Raw genomic sequence first — 23417 nt, 5'->3', positions numbered from 1 at the left:
TGAAAAAATTGCATGCAGGACCAATTATAGATGGTGCCTAGAAGTTCTTTGTCATTTCTCAGATTTGTTAATTTGAAATTACAAATATTAGTTACATATTTAAAATAGCTTATTTACTTTTAATTTCAAGTGTCTCGTGACAGTTTTATTCACTGCTGTTTTTTAAAACCAGTGGAACAGTAATATCTTCATTTCTTCCATAAATGACTCTAAAACAGTCCCCACCTTTTATCAGTTCAGGGTGATGGGAATTTTGAAAGAAAAATATTTGTTATATCTCTGAGTATTAGCTTTAGTAGTATTTAGTCTCTGTTTTATACTTGGGAATCCAAATCTTCTATAATGACATAGTTCTCAATAATTTGCTATTGATCTAATAGCAACATTACAAAATTTTACCTTTTCTCCCCATACCTAGCACTTCTCAGAATGTCTTTTACAATATTTCCTCAAAGTATGACCCTAAACCAATTCAGCGTTATTCATGCTGCAGTTTCTTATTTTATTTGAAATAATAAAACAGGGTCTCACAGTATTGATTCCAAATGTGATTTTAAAAGAATCTTCACTTTTTTTTCTCTACTGTTAACCTTTTGGAGATTGAATTTTCTGGATTTTTCTATTTTTTTCTTCCATAATTCTGAGATGTAGAACCTCCTCAAAAAAAACCCCCAGATAAACAAAAAACCCCTGAAGAATTGCCCAAATACCTAATAAGTCTATATCATGATATGTTTCTACGAAGTGTGCTGCAAGGAAAATAGTCAGTATAGTCACATTTGTTCAAGAATTAGGAGAACCATCAACAGCTTATGAATATACACACTTCAATTATAAAGGTGTGTTACCATTTGGTAATGTCAGGATGGCCACAATCAATAAGATACATCCTAGTAAAGGAGTTTTAATATAAAAATTGGGTGCAGCAGATGGCTGGGAAAACAGTATGTTGTGAAGGAAGCAGGACATTCAGTGGTCATTGAATCAGGGCATCTGAAGCACTTTCTTTCGAGGGTGGTCAAATATTAGAAGAGGTTGCCTGGAGAGGCCATGAAATCGCCGTCCTTGTCGGTGCCCAGTACTCAGTTGACAGGCCCTGAGCAACCTGACCTCCCTGGCCCGGCTCTGAGCAGGGGCTTGGACCACCAGAGGTCCCCTGCCACCCAAATGAGTCTCATGATTCTGTGGTTGTCAGCAAGATTGAGATGTATCCCGTGTAGGCAGGGGGAAGAAGAAAAGCATGCTTCACTCGTCACTGTCCCCAGCAGTATGCTTAACAAACCACACGCCTGGGAAAGCTGGGTTGCAGTCAGCCAGGGAACGTATCAGAGGTACCAAGATGTTGTCAAACTTCACTGACTCTTGCTGCTGTTGGCAATTCCTGCCCAATCTAAACACCAATGTGAAACTTGGTTTTAGTACTTGTTTTACCATTTGTGCAGAGCACTGCAATGTCATAACCTAAAAGGGATTAGCAGTGGCTCAAAGGGGCAAAAGGAGGATTAATCAGTAAGCTATCTGTATCTTCATCATGCCATGTTTATGTTCAACTTTATTTATGTATTGACATGGCATACAATCTTTACTACTATTATACCAATTTCTCTTCTGTGCGATTCTTAGGGTCAGTAGCTCATCAGATAAAAAGCCTCCCTTTTCTCTTCTGTGCTCTTCATGGAAAGTGCTGATTTTTTTTTTTTTTTTGGCCTTTTGATAATTAATACTAATCCTTGGGTTACTTTATGTACCAGTTCTCCTTCTTGGCCACTTCCCCCTCTGCCTCTTCCCCCTCCAGATTATCTTCCCTTCTTCCCTTATGACATGAATGGAGTGTGGTCAGCAAGGCAGAGCTGGGGATCATTAGCAGGAATTGAACTTTCTGAAATGGATGAACTTAGCTGAGTCCATATCTTAGGTGAGAGACATGAGAGACATTGAAAAGCACTGAATGGTGAGTATTTTGTGCTAGAGCAAAAGAAAAAAAAAAAAAAGTGTAGTGTGTGGTTATAGACAGAGAGGGGTAAAAATGATTTAAAAATTATTCCAGTCCAAGGGAGAGCTGTGTAATACTGTTAAAAATAACCGAAATCTGCAAAGAACTATGGCAGAATTTGGCTGAAAAATAGGGTTAGAGCGTTACCAGTGTAGTGTGTGTGTATTCATAACTCCCTCTAGTGACAAGCTGTAGAGACAACATAACTTCCTCTCAACTGGAGGGTTTACTTCAGTCCGGTTGCAGAAATTTGTACTCAGTGCAAAAAATGTTTCAGTCAGACTTTACTGCAGTCACATTTTTAGGCAATCTTTGAATATTGCTGTTATGTTCTTTGGTTTTTTGTTTGCTTGTTTTTGGGCTCAGCTGAGTTTAGACACCTGTCTTTGTTTTCCCAAATTCTGACTTGCACAGGGAAATGGTGTTTATGAATGAGATTTGCAGCTATGATTTACATAAGTAAATGTTGGTTATAGTTATAAGTAAAAGCAGAGTCCCCTAAATGACACTGTCTCAAATTCATGGATGTAGTGTGGGCACTTTGAAAATTTGGACCCAGTCAGGCACATATGTTATTCATGGGGTTTATATCCAGTGTATATAATTGAAGCAACTGCAAATGAAGGAAAAAACCTCACAAGTCCGTGACTTACTCTAATCTATTTAGAGAGCAAACATTCTAATCATTTAAAAGGATTTTTTTTTTTAATATGTAGTGAATCTCTGTTTAGTAATTTTGCTGTTTGACATTGTAGGCCCTTCTGGATGTGTTGAAAAAGCAGCACTCACCTGTTCTTGGGACTCCTTCAGAGAAGGCTGACAGGAACAGCCTTGAGGACATGAGAACCCAACTTGAAGTTCTCAGGCAGCAGGTGAGAACAGCTGGAAGTAAGCCTGAATGGATTTCATACAGCATAATTTTGCCCTTTCTCCCAAGAATTGTGCCTGGTAGACTTGCTATGTAGAGCTTTTGAAAGGAAGAACCAGTTTAGCCATAGCCCATTCAAATGGTGTTTCCTAAGATTCTGTCATCACAGCAGTGTCCATGAAATGAAACTGAATCCTTGCAAAAGACTGGAGCAAGGACTTGTGTAGGACTTGAAGCAGCAGAATGGCTCCCGTGGCTCTTAAAGACACCCTGCCAGCTCTCTGCTAGGGGCTGAATTTCATCCAGAGGGAATGCTAAACTTCATGAGTTACTGATTGTGTCTTCTGCTCCTTTTTTTCTTAGAAGTTGAAAGTTTAGTGAGTTATCTAAGAATCCTGATCTTGGAAAACTAGAGTGTTGGCATTGCAATTTTTCAAAGTGTGAGGCAAAACGTTTGCATCCATAACCTGCATACCAATCACTATAGAGAAGTGTATTTTTTTTTTTAGTCTTTGTTCTGTGCAATTCAAGTGCTTTGTGCATTCTTTTTCTTTCCATATGAAAGAATCTGTTTAAAAACATGATACTTTTCAGATAATTTTACATTTTAGGTCTGTCATCCTGGATAGTGTTAGGGTTAACATTATTGACACACAAATGGATGTGATCAGAACGGGAATTTTATTCAATGGGAATAAAATACTTGTTTCTGTCACGTTTGACAGCAGAGCCAGATTTTGCTCTCTAATGTAATGCTTGCCACATGCTGGAGAATAAAATCCTGTACTTGATTGTACAGTAATGAGTTATTTCATTCTACACAATAAAATAGAGTAAACCAATTTTTTTCAGAATTCTCTTGGGGTATCCATTTTATGAATGTCTTTTTCTAGTTGTATAAATCAGTACAGTGAGTCCAGACTTCCTTCTGCACGAAATGGAGCAGAAGGCTCTAGCTGTACGGAGGAGGGACTCTTGGGACAAACAGCGACGTGACAGAGTCTCACCAGAGCTTGGCTGTCATCAGCCCACCCCTGGCCATGACAAAAGAGATGAAGGCATTTGTTCCTTGGGGTATGCCCCCCTGTTTCTCAGGGTAGCAGAATATACAGCAAAACTGTGACAAAGTGGTTCCCTTGCAGCTTCAGCAAATTGTACAGCTGCGGAGCGGGAGAGAGGTGGGACAGCAGAGAGGGAATCGGGAGAGAAGAAATGAGGAAATGCTGAGGAGAGAAGCATGTAGATGGACAGGGGTACAAGAGACCTAGATTTCTGCAAGGGACAGCTTTGCCTCTGCTTTGGAGGGTCAGGGGCACGCATGGCTCCTCCAGGCACAGGCTGCGGAGCTGAGTCCCCACGTGGCCACACAGAAGCCTTTGTTCCTTTTACACAGTGTTATTCAGGAACAGGGTTATATCTAGTGGGGGACCGTCAGGTCCAAAAAAAAAACCTTGCAAAAATTAGCTGCAACAGGCAAGTCGTGAAAATAATTGAAAGCCCCGTGTTGACTTTTTTCTTCCCCTGAGGTATTAACATTTCTTTAGTCCTCCTGTGAAGTTATAGTGCTGCTGCTAGCAAAAAGAAAACTGGATCTGTATGATGGGCAGGTGTCCTGGTTTCAGCTGGGATAGAGTTAACTGTCTTCCTAGTAGCTGGTACAGTGCTGTGTTTTGAGTTCAGTATGCGAAGAATGTTGATAACACTGATGTCTTCAGTTGTTGCTCAGTAGTGTTTAGACTAATGTCAAGGATTTTTCAGCTTCTCATGCCCAGCCAGCGAGAAAGCTGGAGGGGCACAAGAAGTTGGCACAGGACACAGCCAGGGCACCTGACCCAAACTGGCCAACAGTGTATTCCATACCATGTGACGTCCCATCCAGTATAGGAAGGGGGAAGTGGGGGCAGGGATTCGCCGCTCGGGAGACTGGCTGGGTGTCGGTCGGCAGGTGGTGAGCAATTGCACTGCGCATCATTTGTACATTCCAATCCTTTCATTATTGCTGTTGTCATTTTATTAGTGTTATCATTATCATTATTAGTTTCTTCTTTTCTGTTCTATTAAACCGTTCTTATCTCAACCCACGGGTTTTGCTTCTTTTCCCGATTTTCTCCCCCATCCCGCTGGGTGGGGGGGAGTGAGTGAGCGGCTGCGTGGTGTTTAGTTGCTGGCTGGGGTTAAACCACGACAGCAGGGCATCAGCCACAGCAAGGAACTTCTTTGGAAATAGACTGTCAGCGGTCGTCAGTGAGCAGCCAAGAGGACATGAAAGGACTTCTGAAAGTTCTGGTGGTTGTTCCCACCCCACATGCTTTTGCTGTTATTTGTCAGTAGAAGTGCCACCAACCTCCAGCTTCTTACCAGGTGGATGCGTGCCCATTATCTGAAGAATTAAGCCAGTCAGCTTAACACAAATTAATTTACTGATTTGTGTTTTGCTTCTGAATCCATGCGCTAGCTGCCTGTGCCTGGGGTGGTCAGATATTTTTTAATGGGATGAAGCACTATGATTCCTGGTGACATAAAAAGAGCTAAGCCATTGCATCCTTCAGTATTTCAAAGGCAGCTTATCTTCTAGGAACAGGGTCAAACCTCTGTATTTCGATTTTGAATTGTGTACATAACATTCCCCTGTGCTTCTACACTGGGGCAGGTAGGTTCTTTGGGCTGCAGTTTGAGAGTATGAATTAGAAGTCCTATATTGCAGACAAAAGGTACATGGGCCAATTATTTTTTCCACATACAGTTTCTAACATCTGGGGCACAACAGCCTCCTACAGGGTTTTTTTTTCCACAGTGCTCCAGCCAAGGTCTAAATTCCTTGACAGTGCTGACTAGTCCAAGTCTTCTGGTCATTAATAGGTGACCACAGCTCTAAAGACTATCACTCATTCTGCACAGATTAGTTCTTTGGGCCACACCTTGATTAGACAGGGCAGTGGGTAAGGTAAAGCTGCAGACAGCTACGAAAAGGTGTAAAGCAAAGCAGGCTCAAGGCCAGTGGTGTTCAGTGGGCTATAAAAAGGCAGGATGTTATTTGATGATAGTGGCTCATTGTTAGGTTGGATAAGGTGATAAAGTTCTGTCAGACTGCATGCTAGAAGTCAGTTTTTTGTGCTGTGCCAGCACCTCCCATTTCCACCAGAATGCTAACTGCTTGCTATCTGGGATACAAGGGGGAATTGAAAGTGCTCATAACTGAAGAGAAAACTGGAAGAAAATTTTGGTAAAATGTTTGTCCTGCTACTGTTTATCCCTTAAAAAGATCAATGTCTTTTAGTATTTGCTATCTTATTTATAGTATTTAAAACTGATATCTGCTAGCCAGCCTTTTAAATTGCAAGGGTCTACAAATACTGAAGCTGTGGACTGTTTCGACTAATGGGTGCCATCAGAGAACAGCCCTTGCTTGTCATTTTGTATTGGTCATAAAAAAGGTTAGGGAAACTTTTGGTTGCAGGATTGTGAAGAGGTGGGATCCCTTTGGAATGCACCCCGCTGCTTGGCCAGTGTTTAAAAGCAACCAAACAACAAAGTGGATGAAAATTTCCATTGTGGCTCTGCTGAAATTCACATACTTGGTCATAATGATTGCAGGTACAAATATACGAAGAAGACTTCAGAAAGGAGAGATCTGACAGAGAAAGACTTAATGAGGAGAAAGAAGCATTGCAGAAAATTAATGAGAGATTACAGTCTCAACTGAATAAACTAAACTCTCAGGTATGAGTCAAAACAAAGTTGCCATTGCCAACACATGTGTATTTTATTTTTATTTTCTCACTTTCCACACAACCCAAGGCTTTCTGGCTTCCATTAATTGATATTGGATTTTATATGAGGTCACCACCTGGGATGAAATCATTCTGAAGTAATGCAGTAAGAAGATGAGAAATGGTTAGAGATGACTTCCAAATTAAGTAGGTGAAGGGAGTATTTATTGCAAAAACTCTTCAAACGTATCTTAAAATGGAGGGGGATAACCAAAAACAAATCCAGAGGACTGTTGATTGTTTCACTGGCACTTCATATAAGAGTTGTAACATCAAACCAACTTTTGAAATAAAAAGCTTCTGTAATTAATCCTGACCTCTGCAGTGGAATTAGAGAGTAATGTCAATATCACTGAGGAAAAAAAAATGTCTCCATCCAAATGAGCTGAGCAGCCACTGCAATAGTTTTTTGTTGCAATATCCTTTTTATCTCTTCACAGCAGTGTCAGTATTCTGTCACAGACATTCAGGAAGCCATAGTAAAATCATGGCATGCAAAACTCTGAGCTTTCTCAATCCCCATTTAAAAATGATGAAATCTCGAGGTTTCCTGTCTTGACAAAATTGTGCAATGTTTTAAAAGAATGGCCAATTACCAAAATGTTCTGTGATGATTTATTGTTCTACCCAACACTGTTGTGAAACAGAAACTTCAGTATTGGCTTATTGTCAACCAACCCATGCATCAGTACTAGTAGGGTCTTGCAATGGTATCAGAGGCAAGGTGCTGTCAAGTGCCCCTCACTCCTGTTGGCTTCAGCAGGAGTAGAGAGTAGGTTGGGCATCCTGGGCGATGCTGGGCACTGCTGCAGTAAAGCCCCAGACTTGTCAGTGCTTTTATGGGTACTTGGAAGCATTTTGTGCAAGTCTAAGAACAGCAATGCCAGAGGGAATGCCATGATTTGCCACTCAGGCCATCCCAGGCATATAGAAATACCTTGGACAAATCTGCTAGCATTGCATGCAATAACTTTCAGGTATATTTCCCCCACTCACCAGCCCACTCCTGGGTGATTCAGTAAGGTAAAGAAATTTTTTTGTAGGAGACAGAGTACTCAAAGACACCTTCTTCCTATATTTTTGTATTGTCTAGAGACTGTAAAAGACTAAATTTCCTGCACAACCCCAACTGGACAATGGATGCTGTGAGAGCTTCTCACAGCAGTGACAGTGAAGAGGGGGACTACAAATGGGACTAAAAAGCCTTTCCCACTCCTCTCCAGCACTCTGGACCAGGAGAAATACCGACAGCACTGCACATGTACAACATACCCAAAGGGCTGTACAAGTGCTGTGTAATGTGTATGTACAACTTGATTGTCCCTGTATTGCATCGACAGTTTACAGTACAGATGATCTTGTTTGTCTCTTCCTGCCTTGGGATTGGATTAAACAGAGCTTGTGAAGGCTTTTAAACATGAGAGAAACCATATAGAATTTTTATTAGTTTGTTTTCTTAAGTCAAATTATTTAGTTGTGACTCATAGAATAGGATCATAGAATGTTAATCATCTTTTACCCTTCCTTGCTCTGTCCTTAGGCAAATTACCATTGACTCTGCTGGGACACAGAGGGCCTAAGAAAAGGCAGACCCAAGTCTCATGGCCACCGACTTTGGTCCTTTACCAAAATTATTTTTCTTGTTATGCAAGTTCCTGTCCATGTAGTTCTGCTTCAGACTACTGAAAGCTACTGTGTTTAATGAAAATGTTTCTTGAATATAGAAAACACCCAGGAATGTGCTTGCCATATCTTGAAACCTATATTTTCTCACATAAAAAGTGTCAAGACTTTGGTGTGGCACAAGCCAGCTTTCTTAAATACTTTTTTAAATCTTGAACAGTCTGAAGGGTCTAAATGAGCAGCGTTGCAAAACATGCTGAGAGGGGAGGGTTTCTTCCCCATTGCTTTTTACTGATGAATTTGTACATGAATATTCTGTTGGTCGTCATATCCCGCTGCTAATGCATTTCTTCGTTTTCTTATTTTTTGACAGACAAAAAACCTCCCAGTACAGCCTGGGAAGCCCAGCTACGCACCTCCGCTCTTCCTGTCACCATGTGTTAATTATGGGAGTTGTGGGCTGGTTCTTCACTATCAAGATCCTCGAGTACATCCAGCATCGCACAGGGCATGTGAGCAGCAACAGCACTCAGTAAGGTTCCCACCGTCTCCCATTTCACATGGGCACTGATCTTCTCAAAGCATGGTGACCACTGGAGAATAACCTGGTGCCATCACAGGGCCATCCTCACCAGTAACTAAATCTGTTGTTTCCTAGTTTATTCCAGATCAAGATTTTGTACTGGTTTTAGGATTAGCCCTAGGTCTGGAACAGCCTTGGTGATCTCTGTGCAGTCTCCCTTCCCTTACTATCTGCCTCAAAATGCTGGTTTTCTCTTGATAGTTGTGTTCTTTTCTTCCTTGCTGTTCCAGTGTCTTCAGTACTGAATTGCACAGAGTCCTGCTTCTGGGGCAGGCAGACAAGCTGTTGGCAGGATTCACAACATTGTTATTAAACTGTAAGGGTGAAATCCCAGGTGCTGTTGCTTGTACCCAGTAGTGTCTTCCCTCTGGTACACTGCTGTGAAATGGGATTACATGACGAGTAAGGTTCTACTGAGGTTGAGGCACTCTGGCTGTGAATGCTTTAGGAATGCAATTTTCCCTAAGCAAGCCTTTATATTGCAAAAAAAATTAAAAAAAAAAACCCAAACCAAAAACCAGAAGTCGAAGTTATATCTGAGTGTGGCTAACACAATGGGAAATTTGCCTTTTTTCCTGGCACACAACAGCGTCCTGTCTTCCTCAGCATGAAGAATAGCTTTGCACTAAGGCAGGTTATGTGAGGAGGAGTTATCTATTTCAGGGAAAATACTGCTTTAGAGAATGATATTTTTGAAGTGCTTTGGGTTATCTAAGAGGGCTGTGCTTGTTCAAATCTAGTGAGAAAGTATTTAAACGTGGTGAATGTAATTTTAAATACACAATATCTGTTTCTGGCTATAAAGCTGTCACATATGGAAAGATGCTCATTATTTGAGAAATTATAGCCAAATTTTTGCAAAACACATATAAGGCTTTCAGACTGTAGAAATCCAGCGGAAAAGCTGTGGTCAAACAAGTCATTTCTATGCTTCACGAGTGTGCTTATCTGCCTATTTATCAGAGTTGGAAGTATTGCAGAATGTTTTTCACTGCAATTTGGACACTGTCCCAGATTATTTTGGCTCTTCTCCCTGAACTTCCATCATCTGGGTTTCTAATTCTGTGAGGGATCACTGGGTTTACAACTTTGCCATTCCTGCCGGAGCGACGGGGTCAGTTTGACTGGTTGCTTTGTAACTCCCAGTTTCATTCTGAGTTTTCTTTGAAATTCTTTGTCTGTGTGAGTGCAGCGTTGCTGCTCTGAGCTTTTGATACCTCCCTGAGCAATTTGTTTAGCAATGAAGAAAGGTGTTAGAATTTAATGAGTGTCCTGAGTTAACGTATGTAATCCTGTGAGTTTAGTCTGTGCTTTTGCTTTTTCGTTCTTTTTATATCCTGCACCTTTTTGTTCCTTTTTACATTGTTAGTAGAAACATTTTGTTTAGTCTGACATGAAATGCACCTCTTGTTTCTGAAATTCATTCAAGTTTGCATAGTGTAAGTACATATGAAAGAGTAGATCAGAGAACAGAAAATTCAACAGAAACTCAAAAAAGCAATGCACATAAGTGTATTTTGAGCCATCGGTGGAAAAACTACCTGTGCTTAACGCAAAGCAGAGTCTTGCTTTGTATCAAAGCCTATTTTGTTTGCCCACAAACACAGAATTAGTTAATAATTCCTGTGGATGGTATAATTAAGTGAAAATAGGATAGCTCCTTTTTTTCATGACAGTGTATGAGAGTGATTACTGCTATGTAACTACGAATGACAGCATGCAGAAAAGTTAAATCCATTTTCTGTACCTACAGCTTCATCCTGCTATTTTAATTTAGGCAAAACTTCTTTAGAAGTCTATGAAATTTCTTCTCTACAAGTTGAAATCTGTAAGAGTCTCCTTGGGACTATTCAGGGTTTTGTCAGAGTAATTTCTGCAAAACAAGAATTATTTTCTGAGTTTAACTAATTTGAAGCAGTAATTACCTGGAATTTGACAAGCTTGCATGTACTACTTGAACCAGGTAGACAGCTTAATACAGCTTCAACTGAGACGTCTGGTCCCCAAATTGTTTTTTCTAGTGGTAATTTGCTACTCATTTACCACAGTGTGTGGTATAAACTATAATGCACTATTTATTTCTTCCAGGATTTCCCTGGACAAAACTATGTTTGCATGGACATAACCTTCCTAATACTTCGTCTTATAAGAAAGATGGGAATTTTTCCCGTCCCACAGTATTTTCAAGAAGTAATTTGGTAACAGCTAATGTTATAGTAACGCTAATGCTAACCTGTAGGGAAGGGAGGAGGGGAGCGAACTTTATTAAATGGGTTATTCCTGTCACATGGAAACATATTACAGATGTTACATGTATTCAAAGTGGAACAGCTTCACCTGTCAGATCGATGTGTACCAGGTTTTTCTGGGGTTCTTTAGTACAGAGAATGTGATGCCTGCTAGTATCTTCTAGTGCACTTTATTCCTTAGTCCTTTTAAAATCTGAGTTGTTTCTGTTAATGTTTCTTTTGATTTGTGGGATCTAGAAAGGTTTTCACCAATATTTCTAATGAGTGCAGCATCTAAACCACGTCATAAAAAAGGAAGCAAGCTGAAGGACTCGATCAGTGGAAATATAAAGCTAAATATAAGATTTTTTGTAAACTACTTTTATATAACTAATAAAAAACTTCACAGCACAATTATATTTTTATCATGTCACTATTCTTTTGTTTGAAGTGTCTATGAAGTCCATATTGCTGTAATAATGTTTTATTGTTCTGTGCAGCCAGACTATCAGTGGTATGTTCCTGACCAGTTTCCGCCAGATGTGCAGCACAAGGCAAATGGTAAGACAACAGCTGTACAGAGCATATTTTAAATGTACTTTTTAAAATGAGGGCCTTTGAGGGATGTAGAGTAAACTTTCCTATTTATCTGTTGAGTGCTTATGTGACAGCTTTGCCTCAGAGAGCTGAGGGTGGTGTATGTGCAACACAGGTGAGGTTTCTAATGTAATACCATCTACATTACGGCTTTCAGCGTCGTTGCAGTTCGTAAGATGTCTCTATTACACATTATAGGATCACACACTTGCCTCATTAAATGCCTAGTAATAGTCCTAAAGAAAAGATATCCTCAGAGTTGTCCTTAGAGCTCTTGTTGCTCCAGCTAAGATTAAATTTAATGGTGTGCCAAACCTAGGGGCCAAGACGGGGCAGATTTTAGAAGTCCTTGGTAACAAAGTACAGGCTTTAGGATGTTGTTTCACCTTAAAGGCAAAATGCCCATTGCTGTTCTTGATCTGCTCTGATAGTTCAAGGTGGCAGGTCTGAAAATAAAACCATGTAAATGGACAAAGTTAATTAGTTGCCAAAGTGTTGGTGCAAACTATCTTTTGGAAACCAGGAGGAGTATTTAATATTCATACCTGGATTTGAAATCATGCCAAGTTCCTGGGTGTTTCAAAGTACTTGTTTCAGACCACCCAAAAGATGGATGCCAGAGAGCACAAGGAAGAAGAGACGTTGTTCTGGGTGGGAATCTGCCCCTCCGGATCTTTTCCTTCAGAAACTCCCCTAATCCACCCCTTTTCTCTCAAAAGTGGTTGAGAATTATGGCACCTAAAGTTTTATGTTTTGCTCTGTTCTCATGTCTTGTGTCCTTTTTGTAGAGATACCATCTCAGATGAATGATAGATCATCCTGTGCTGCAGGGGGACCAGCAAAGTTTGCTGGTGTGCACTGCAGGAGCGTTTGTGCTTCATGTGTCTGCCATTTCACAGTGCGAGTGGGTACCATATGGAGTGGCAGGGACTCATCACCAAAAGCTGTTTTGTAACATCTAGAAGAAGGTGATGGCTACAGAGGAACTATTCCATTATTTATTGTTGTCCACATTTGCACAGAAGAGAGGGTAGGGTGGGAACGTAGCTCGCTGAAATGGAGGATGAGCTTGCCATAATTACATGGCAACTGTTCGGAGGGTTCTGATGTGGTCGTAGGGAAAGTAGTGCTGTGACTGCAAGAGAGGACAGGAGATTAATTTTGTAGTTCCTCCCACTTAAATTCAGAATGATTTACTGCACCAGAGAATACAGGGAGGATGTTTATAACAGTGAATGAAACAAGTCCGGCCACCAACTGCAGCTGTGGTCCAGGGCAGTACACGTAGGGGAGCTGAAGAAAGAGAGTTCTTCTTTTACTCTGCTTGATTATATGACTGGACTTCTGGCTTCCTGAAAAAACTTTTTTAAAAATCCATGCTCTGTCCTTCTATTATTGTTCCTTGTCCAGAACATCCAAATACCTCCTTCTCAATGGGACAGTGAGTGGGACACTTGAAGACTTTTCCCTTCCCTTTTTTTTTTCAGTCCCCATAAAGAGGAATTCTCAGGAGTCCCATCACAGCTCTGTGTAGGATGTCTGCTTTAACATCTCCGGGGCTCTTATTTCTTTTATCTTTGCTGCTAAACAAAGATTATTTTATTAGCCATTGATCACAGAGAAGTCCAACTTCTACTATCAGTTAAAAGGCACTAGCCTGGGTTTATGTATAATATATAGTCACCTATATTAAATCTGTATTTAAGTATTTTGAGAAAGGTTTCAAAGATAGAAACTCCAAGAATACACGATGAAAGGATTCTTGATGTTCCAATTTCTTTGTTCTATTTTGTACGAGTGAGAATTACAATGGTGGGTTTAAATGAGCTATTATGTGCAGCAGCATTCCCAAGTCTCAGTTCTCATCTTTCATTTCCTCATTAGGTGATAAACTGACCAATAAATCTTTTCTCTTCTGAGATAGGGCTTCATTATAGAAAAACAAAACAGCAGTGCAGCAGCTTTTAGGTGTGAGGCAGTTTCCTTTAGGAATGCTATTTCAGTAGATTCATGTTTCTAGGGAAAACCCTTAAGTTTTCCTTAACTGAACAAATTTTCCTTTGACACTGGGTATTTTTTCTTAAGGAATAATTAAAAAATACAGGTCACAGGTTGTAACTTTAGAACTGAACACAAGTGAATTGAATCGGGAAACTGCTTTTTTTAAAAAAAAAGCCTGTTTTAAAGATATCTGAAATCTATGAGAGTCTCTACATCGACTCTAACTAGTTTGCTATAATGTCATCGGGACTGCAAAGGCATATTGTCACCGAGGAGGAATTATTAATTTTTTCTGCAGTTTTGTACAGGTGTACCTAGACTGTGTTTTCCTCCCTCTCTCCCCTCCTTTGTGAGGGAGGAAGTTATCTGCACCCAGTGTGCTTTGGCATTTGACTTAGATTCTCCAGGTCCTTCTGTAACCAGCCGTAATCTCATGTTTTCTGCATCTCGTGTAACCTTATCTGTACTTTTTCTTCTGACTGGCAACACTTTTCTTAGCTGCTCTCATATTCAAAGAAGGCTATCTTAAAGGACTGCTGCCTCTATGAAGCCTAGTTTGTCTCTCTTTTTTTCTGTAAGAAACACCTCTTTGCCTGTATCTACAGAGATAGGATAATCACTGAAATATTTGTTAATTATTTTTTTTTTAAATTGGCTACAGAAATTTGATCAATCCTATTTGATCCTATTTTCCAAAGTTTCTACTCCAGTCTGTTATTTTCCCCACAGATCTATGTTTTGGTAGTTGGCAGAGGATCACTTAGGCACAAGTCTGAGGAGCAATATTGCCTCCAGCACTGAACTTTCATGGTAGCGTGATGGTTTGGATCTGGCACTTTTTGATTTGAGGCCTTTCTAATTAGCCTGGAAATAACTTCATCAGAATACGGGAAGGATGAGAGGAATAGGGAGGCAAAATGAGAAAAAAAAAAAAACCAAAACCAAACTCAAAAAACTCTGTTCTTTTTTCCATTAAGCCTTTCTTTCCAAAATGAGAATGAACAAGAGATGTTCCACAGTAGCAAAGATAATGGTAATTATCTAAATGAAATCCTTGCAATTTAGCTTTATGAAGAGAGTAAAGCTAAGGGGAGCTGCTAAGATTACAGCTATGAAATATGGCTTTATGCAAAAACCTTATGTGTCTGTTCTGAGTTTGGAGTGATGAACACCACTTGTTAGTTAACCAGGGCTACATCAGCTCCCTCTTTCCCAAGAAATTTTTCAGTTAAGTAAGGTTGAGCAATGTGCTGAGCCGTCCTCAGTTCTTTGACTAAAACACCTCAGAGCTACCCTACACTTCTTGTTGGAGAAGTAATCTGTGTCTCTCTGTATTTTGCAGCTGGACTATCTAGGGGCCATTTAAGGATTTAATCCTACTGAAAAGAGCTTAAGTTTGTTTTAGTGACCTACCTTTCTCTTTTACAGCTAAGTATCTATGGACCAGATAAGAATCTGGATGAAGAGAAGGGTCTTGTAGCCCTTGTGGTGCACAAGGCTGAAGTTGCTCTATAGCAACAGACAGTTACTCCCAGAGTTGCCACAGGCTGGCTGCTGTGGCTTGAGAGACCAGTCCTCAGCCTTGATATCACATCAGCATGCCCTTGAACGAAGAGTTCAGAGTGTGATGCAACAGCATGCTTGAGTATCTTATCACTGCCTTGGTTCATGTGGGGCATGGAAATGTGATGGTAGGCGTGTGTGTGTATGAATAAGTGCAGGTGACCAAACACAGCTAGCAATCCTAGTATGTGTGTTTGATTACATTTACTTAACATTTTTACTTCTCTGTGTGCCTGAGTAAGTAAAATAAAAACTACTAGCTGTATGTAGGCATTCTGGCATCCAGAAAGGGATTCTGTGGATAAGACTTGGCCTTTCTTTATATTTTTGATTCAGTAGCCAAGATTTAAATTATTTTATCAGTGATTTTTTTTTTTTTTTAATTTGTCCACAGTTGCCCACAGTTATTGTTGAATTGCCTTCTTTAACCAGAAGTTGATGATCCCCCCTGGCTCCATAAAACCACGCAACTTGTTTTTAAAGATATGTCTCTGGCTTTAGGGAGTTTACTTAAAAGTTAACAAAGAACCATTCAGGCCACTCTGGCTTTGGGACCCTAGAAACGGTTTTAGTAGGCTTCATAGGTTAAAAAAACACAGCCTCTCCACTGGTAAGCATGGAGACAACTTTGACTTGCTAGAGGTTGCATGGAACAGTGAAGAATTACTAACCACATAAAATATAATTTTCCCAAAAGGATGGGAAAAAAACGCTATCCTTGATGATATGTTTAGTGAGTTGATGTATTCCACACCCTTGCACGGTCGCAGTGCAACAGGTACTAAAGGCATGCCCATGGTTTGGGGTGGCTTTCATGCCAGGCTGCACTGCAGGATGCAGTTGCCTGCCATCTGTATGTCTGCATGACCACAAGAAGGTGAGGGTTTAACCTGGTTCCTCTCCTCCTGCTCTTTCATGCTGCAATCTCAAGAGTTCAGTTTTCCACACCACCACTGAGATCTGAACTGAATCCAGAAGTATTCAACAGGCGGTTTGCAAATAGGAGGGTGTGGGCTGTATTCAGGTTTATTGGTCTGATTTTACTAGCATTTTCTTCCCATTTGTATCCAGAAAGTTTCATGTTGCACCTCTTGTTAAACTGCTTAAAAACTCAGATAACTCATACCAGAGTTCAGCTTCTCTTGAACATAAGTATTTCTTCTCCATATCTTCCCAAACATGAAATACTCCAGCTGAAAGCAGGCAGGGCGAAGAGACGGATAGGAACGTTTTGTGTCCAGCCGTGCTCCGTAGGTGGGCTGCAATGGAGATCAGGCTGCCAGGGAAAGACCACTCAGGTAGTCCTCACAGGGCGACCACCTGTCTGCAAAGCAGGATTAAGGGAAATCATCAGGCTTCCAAAAAAGCAAAGGTATTTCCTTGAAGGTCACAATAAAGAGAGAAGGGCAATGTGGAAAGGTAGGCAATGGGAGGAAGGTAGGGATTAAGGAAGATGATGAGAGGTTGTCTCACTGCACCAGCAATGTATTTACAAGAGAATAACGCTTCCTGCCTGGCTGTGCAGAAAGCCTCGTCCTAAACTGTGCTTAAATTTTTCCAGCTTAGGCTTGTTTGACCAGCAACCCTGCCTTTGGAGAGACATTAGCCCCTAAGTCTCTCCGTGCTCTGTCACTCGACATTCCTGGAACGGGTTTCTGATCTTTTTGTTCTTGGTTGTGGGTTTGGGGGATTTTGTTGGGGGTTTTTTTGTTGTTTTTTTCTTTTTAAGGAGCAAGGCAGAAAGATTTCCAGCAAGTGTACTTAATGTCACTTTATTTGGCAAGCAGTGTTGACTTCCTTCCTTATCCAACTGTGCAAAATTGAAAAGACAGTTGAAAAAAAGATTGATTTTGGAGATTTTCCCTGAACCCAGTTTTTTAATGAAAAATTCTCTGGAAAAGAGGTTTATTGCTCAAAGCCTCCTCAGAGCAAGAACCCTTTTGCATGCCACAACTGCTGGCATGTATTGCCTTTTTCACTTCCAAAATTAATCTTACTGTATTTGTTTTCTTGGCAGAAAGATTCTCAGTACATGTATTTAAGAACCCCGGTTACTCCTTCAGAACATCAGATACAACTACTGGATTTCTTTGACCTAAACTGTACGTTTTTATTTTGGATCCGGTTATGCCAGGCACAGGGAGAAGCCAAAATGTAGCCCTTCACCTACATCTCAGTTCAAGGGTGAAGCTCTGGAGGCTTGTGGGAGAGGGAAGAGCAGCTGGTCACCACCTCATCTTGGCATGCCTAGGGAAAGCAGAAATCAACCTGCAGAGCCCTAAGGATGCCCTGATGAGCACATGAAGAAGCATGATGTGTCCGCTTACTTTCATTGTAATATCATCTCTTGTTCCCTTCCACACTCTGCTGCTTTCCAGATTTTTGCCCTCAAGGTACCTACTTGGCTGCTAATGTTGTTATAATTACAGCTATTTGGAAGAAGAGGAGGGAGAAGTGTGGGGTTTTCCACTGAAAATAATGACATCTGTAGAGACGGGGGAAAAACTGAAAAATGGATTTGTGGAGGTCTTCAATGAAAACCAGACAGAAAAAAAGTCAATTAACTGACATCTTAATTTTCCTGGAAAAAATCCCAGACCCTAAATATTTTTGGTATTAGCCTGTCCTCAGTGCATACATTACATTAGAGATTATCAGTGCTCCCAACTAGTCAAGACAGATTTAATTAGCAGCTTGCCATCCCCACTGGGAATGAAAATGTGATTATTTTCAGGATTTTTACTGATACAACTTGATTTCTGCTACTGCAATGTGACAAAAAGGCCATTAGCACACCTTTAATTTCTAACTCCAGAACATGAGAAGTTGCCTTTCTTAGAAAGGTATTGCTTTTAAAAGGCCACTTGAGCTAAATACTACAGAACATGTTGTAGTTTTTCAGAGTACCAGGCAGAAAAGTCTCATGTGAAGAGGAACAAGATATGTACTTTCAACAGCTGCAGGATTTGATAATTTTATTTCCATGAAACAATGTATCGGGATTTGTCATTCAGTACCCCTTAGATTTTAAATGGCTTCACACACACTGGCTTTTTTTTTTTTTTCCTTTGAAAATGAAACATAGAGAGGAATCAAGGCATTTAAGGGAACTTGCCTGAAAGGGGATGTCAGTGGTGATATTCTGGTGATAGGTGACGTGGTGGCTGTTTTGATTAAATCATTCTCTTTCCTGGTGACTTGATGAAGCATCCATCTGCTATCTGGAAATATCCTTAGTTCCTCATTGATCATCTAAGGAAGCAATGTAAAAATTCATTCCATGCCATTTGCTTGTTAAAGTAGCAGCCAAGTGCTACCTACTCACATTACATGGAGTCCATCTTCTTTTGCCTGTTGTATGTGTGTTAAGTGTAAAAGTACTCGGTGCTGGGCTCTGAAGCCTGCTCATACTGTGAAATATCCAAAAGGTTTTGTGAATGGTTAATGCCATTCTAGGTGAGAGACACTTTGTTGGGAACGACATGTTATATCATGTTTGCCTTTCTTCTGTGGCAGACCGTGCCTGCAATGCTGTGGTATCTGCTCATTTGCACTAGCTGGGTAAGAACTTTAGGAGCCAAAAGCATCTTGGCATAAGCAGGGTGACCTCATTCTGTCCCAGTGGGACTCGGGACTGGGAAGGAACAAAAAAAATTGAATGACATCCCCACTGTATAGCTGCCTGAGGTGTTTGAATATCCAAGTCCTCTCTTTTTTTTTTTTTTTTTTTTTTTTTCAAATTGTGTTGTTATATGAATACCAACATTTGATGTGAAGCTTGGAAACCCATTTCTTGTTAGAAGAGTTTTGTTCCACTGTCTTTGTGGACACCCCCCCCCCCAAATAGGGGACTATTTGCATTAAATGAAATAAACACACAAATATCTATAATTATCTATCTAGCACAAAGAACCAGTTTGCTAATTGTCCTTCTTCCTGGCTTTTGTGAAGAAATAACATGAATTTTAGCTCTGATACTACCTACAAGGAAAACGTGTCACCAAAATTGATGATTCGCGGTACTGCCGCTTGCTACAAATGTGGACCTTTTGGATCAAGTTTTCTTTCATATACATTTGGATATCATCAGCACTGTGGGTTTGGAAGTGAATGATGGGGTTACTGTGTAGCAGCTGCAGAGCAATTCTCCTAGGCAAATTCAAAACCCTGCTGGAAATATTTCACTCTTCATGTTTCTCTTGTAAGCAAAATACTGTGTGCACTTGCATGTGTGCTACTAGCGATGTGTTACAGCATTTCCAGAATCTTTTGAAACTTCAGGAAGGAAGTATGTGTTACACCAGCAATAGTATATTTCCTTTCTTCAATTTTGTTTTGTTTTCCTAGCTCGAGTGAGTTACTATCAAACACATCTTTGAACCACAGACACCTACTTAGCTGTAGGTACTACTATCTAATTCTTCCCTCTGTCATACTTACCTACTCTCTTGGGTGCACCGAGTGCTAATGTATACCTATGAGCACTGCTGAATGACAGCTGTTCTTTTTAGAGGTCTAGAAGGATTTTACATGGGGGCTTTAAGTTACTAGACCCTACTGTTTGCTCCGTATCTGCAATCAGGACTAGATGAAAGTCGAGAGAGAGAGAGGCTACTAGTGTGCTGTATGGTACCCCTAACCTCTTTTGTTTCTTCACACTGTCATTTGTGTTGGATTGATTACAGGCTTGTAATGATGTACAGTATTGGCTCCGGGGGTCGTAGTGGTGTATGTGTTACAAAATAAAGGGAAATTAATCGTAAGCAAGTTGTATTTCTCAATGTCAAAATAATTTGTATTGATATACTTTTGCAGATTCATCCTCGGAGAAGGGAGCCCATCGCTGACACCCTATAACCTGGAGAAGCGTAGACCAAATGCTGCAAGCTAGTCTTGCAACTTCATTATTCTGTTTCATTCTGGGGTTTTTTTTCCCCTAGCTCCTTATCTCTTTAGTGCATGTTATTTATGCCTGGTGAAATAGCCGCAAGGACAATAGAAAAGCAGATCATACAGACTAGTGATCCTCAGGATCCAGTTAAACTCTGCTGGGAAGCGTTATTGCCCTTTGTTCTGAAGATGCTGTTTGTGCTGCCTATGAGAATCTGTTAAAAAGCCTTATGAGAAAAGATGCAGCTATTGCTGGGGATTCAGAGACAGTCACATCTGGTTTGAATTCAAGGGCTTATAAGCCCGGTAGTGTTGTGATATTTTTTTTGTTTGAGAATTATAGTCTTTTTTATTTGATTCCAGGGAATGATTTGTTGATATACCATCTTGAACTCTGTACTTTTTTTCTTGGTTGTTTCTTAAAAAGGAAATCTGCTTCGCTGTTGTAACAAATTTGTGTTAATTGTAAGCAGGGTACCGCCAATGCCAGGCCAGGTAGAAGGTGCTTACTCCCCTTTTTGAGTCAAGGCCAGCTCTCCTTTTGTTTTGGCTCCAGAATTATATGAAAAATGTAATCACAGTTTTTTCTGTGTGTACTTACTTGTATCAGAAGAATTTTAGTAGAAATATTTAATGGGTTTAACTGCTAAGTGAAAATGGCTTCATTTTCCAAGGGATTCTTGTAATGAATCTGAACATCATTGTGTTAACCTCTAATCTGAGAATAAATCCTGGCTTTTAAAATGAAATTGTATTTAGACCATGAATTTTTTTCAGAAAATTGTGGTGAATTGGTGTTCAGCAAACATTACTTGATAATCTACTTGCAGGATTGTCTCTTCCCTTCAGGCTTTTAAGAGGGCAGCTGTTGGGAGACAGGTATGTGAACCTGCTGGGATCCCACCTGAAAGAAGAAATTGAGATTTTCGCACCATAAGGCCCCATGAGATGTCCTGTGTGCTTTCCTTATAGCTCAGAAGCAGTTACTATGAGTTTAAGTTCCCACACAAACAGCTTTTTGAGCTGTGCAAAGACAGTCTCGTCACTTACGAGACCGCCTGCCTGTGTCATTTCTGCTTTTAGAACAGGTGTTTCCATTCCCATCAATATACAAAGGCCTGTGCATTAAAATAATAACCTTGCAGGATTAAACATGTTCAGCATTTGATTTTGGACACTATGGGGAAGAGTCCATGGGAAAGGACTTTTCTGCTGTTATATTTTACAATGATGCTGCTTTTGCCTACACGGATCAAAGAAATGACACTCCTAATACAGACTCAGGAAGAACATGAGCAAAGCACTGAGCAAACCGGCCTCTGCAGAGAAATTGCTTTTTCATGAACTATTGAAAATTAGAGTTTGACTGCAACTTTAGCTACAGAATAAACTCCCGAGTCTCTGTTAGAGAGATAGGAGTTTTTGTCTCTGCATGAATTTGGAGCTGGCTTACAGACACTGTAGCAGCAGATAGTTTAACCAGCAAACAATATAACCGCGCAACTCCTGATTAGTGATTTGGCTAATAAGGGTGAGATCATGGAAAATGCTAATGCGGTGCCTTCGGAAAATCCAATTATAATGTAACCTAATTCAGTGCAAGCTCTCAGCAGGTGACCAGTGCTGTGGGCAGAGCACCCTGCACTCAAAGATGTTGTGAATCCTCAAAACAGACAAGCTTCTGTGTCGTTGGTGTGGGAGGCAACAAACCCCCGTTTCATTCATTTCCAGTGTTTTCCCCAACTTACCACGAAGGTTTGTGCCTTCCATTTGTGGCGCTTAACTCATTATCTGACAACTTGTGCAAGCATTATCTGGCCCAAGCGGATGATTCAACGCCACCCATTCACAGTAGGAAAATAGAGTTTGCAGGGCTATCTTTTTTTTCTCTGTGTAGTCATGGGTTTTTAATGTTTGGCTGGCTTGGGCACAAGACTGTAAACCTTGACTCACACAGATCCTAATCACATTAAGTGTGGGGTATTCCTTGTATTATATGATGGAGAATTTTTATCTTTCAAAATGCATATAAAATGCCTGTACAGTTGATTTTTCTCTTGATTTTCTTGTAATGATGTATGTTTCCCAAATGCAGGTGCTGTCATCTATTTGAATTAGCATTGTCAGACTCAAACACCCCCAAAGGATACGCTTTCTGCAGTGACCCAGACAAGTTTGAGGGGGTGAGTTATTTTAGTTAAAATCAATCATAGTACTCATAACAGGCGTTTTTCTTTCCTTGAGCTTTGCCGAAACTGGGTATCAGCACTCCCAGTTCTTCCTCTGGCCTTTTAAAGAACGTTCTGGCATTTCCCAGTCTTTGTTACATATTTTATTTTCCATCTGATTCTTTCTATTTAGCGTTCTCTGATATTTTTGAGTATCAGTAGTGAGTGGACCAATTTCACAGTAAGGGCTAGTGCGTTTGTGAAAGGCCATTTCTTTTTTCCGTCCTTTTCTTGTAGGGACTGCTCAGGGTTTGGGAATATTGGAATTATTATGCACATTGCAAGAGGAGCAATTCATATACAGAGAGTAACTTTCTTTTCATACCGGACCAGACACTTATGTGAATACCCAAACCTGTAACAGCAGTAATGAACTACACTTGTGGTTTCTGCCCCACAATTTCCTCTCTCACAGTGGCTTGGGGAAACAAGACAAGCTTAAAGTGATTTTCTGTCAAAACTCAGCAGTTTAAGGGGATGTTTTCACTCATCCAGCAGAAAGACCAGTGTGACCTGGCCATGTTTGTCCTGCATCTGTGCTGGCCAGTCTGCCCACCAGGCGAGATGTATCAGGAGCGCTTGACTCGTATCCCTGTGTGACCGACTCAACTGCCATATTAAAAATACTTACAAGGTGATGAAATTTTAGGTATACGATAAGGAACTGATCCATAATGAAGCTGATTACTCAGTGTGTTAAAATGATGGGGGAGATCCAGGCGTTGGTCATGATCAGCCCTTGGAAAACCTTGTTACTTCTGGTGGGAGTGTGCGTGTTGACGTGTGTTTGTACAGATTCTAAATGACGAGTCATGACAGCTAATAGACACATGAAATTTTATTAAACAACAGATGTGGGGGAACATTTTATGTATGTTTTGGCATGAGTTTGTGTAGACTTTTCTTCTAAACTGAACTTTTTCCATTTGGTTGCAGTGTTATATACTAAACATGTTGTGGAAAAATTTTCATTTCTATGAATGAGAGCAAGTGTTTATATGTCAAGTTAAATTATCTGCTTACAATATTATTTTACATTATTTTCAACATGATATGCTGGATTCACTAAATGA

General features: G+C 40.3%; 1 protein-coding gene across 1 annotated transcript in view; it reads left to right on the top strand.

The window, feature by feature from the left end:
• The window catches only part of TNIP3 (TNFAIP3 interacting protein 3), a 51867-nt gene extending 31046 nt beyond the window's left edge, over positions 1-20821 (top strand). Inside the window, exons 8-12 of the mRNA XM_052814545.1 lie at positions 2749-2865; positions 6456-6581; positions 8628-8786; positions 11566-11626; positions 20042-20821. Coding sequence (XP_052670505.1) covers positions 2749-2865; positions 6456-6581; positions 8628-8786; positions 11566-11626; positions 20042-20073 — 495 coding nt within the window. The 3' untranslated portion in view covers positions 20074-20821. The remainder of the gene's footprint in view (positions 1-2748; positions 2866-6455; positions 6582-8627; positions 8787-11565; positions 11627-20041) is intronic.
• The last annotated feature ends 2596 nt before the right edge of the window (positions 20822-23417 follow it).

Source organism: Harpia harpyja, chromosome 2, assembly GCF_026419915.1.
Source record: "Harpia harpyja isolate bHarHar1 chromosome 2, bHarHar1 primary haplotype, whole genome shotgun sequence".
NCBI lineage: Eukaryota > Metazoa > Chordata > Aves > Accipitriformes > Accipitridae > Harpia > Harpia harpyja.
The sequence above is the reverse complement of the archived record's forward strand: the minus strand, read 5'-3'. Positions and strand labels throughout refer to the sequence as shown.